Source organism: Penaeus monodon, chromosome 20 (genome assembly GCF_015228065.2).
Source record: "Penaeus monodon isolate SGIC_2016 chromosome 20, NSTDA_Pmon_1, whole genome shotgun sequence".
NCBI lineage: Eukaryota > Metazoa > Arthropoda > Malacostraca > Decapoda > Penaeidae > Penaeus > Penaeus monodon.
The window spans coordinates 44,014,713-44,015,030 of NC_051405.1; the positions used below are offsets into that span (position 1 = coordinate 44,014,713).

The window sequence follows — 318 nt, forward strand, 5'->3', positions numbered from 1 at the left end:
GTTTTAGATACATTCTTATATTTTTATATATCAGCAATTGATTGGTTTTGTTCTTTTGCCTACCAGATCATGCACTCGGCTGTCGGTCTTGTGTCCTCCAGCGTAATGATGGTCCTACCACAGGTGTTCTCTCGTTTGATGGTGACTTGGGCCATCCTCTACTCTTTTGAAGACTCACGCACCAGCATAGGTATGTTCCCTTACCCGCTGCAGGAAAGAACAATAAAGTTCCTGACTTTATAGTAATCCAGTATATACAGGGGTACTGATATGTAGCTCATTCGAAGAGTAAAATGAATTTTCCAGCTCATGACTTTT

The 318-nt window shown here is 40.9% G+C and overlaps 1 protein-coding gene across 1 annotated transcript in view; it reads left to right on the forward strand.

Moving 5' to 3' along the window:
- The window catches only part of LOC119585855 (very-long-chain (3R)-3-hydroxyacyl-CoA dehydratase hpo-8-like), a gene marked incomplete in the record, with an annotated part of 6,857 nt that overhangs the window by 3,307 nt on the left and 3,232 nt on the right, over window positions 1-318 (forward strand). Inside the window, 1 exon segment of the mRNA XM_037934587.1 lies at window positions 67-190. Coding sequence (XP_037790515.1) covers window positions 67-190 — 124 coding nt within the window.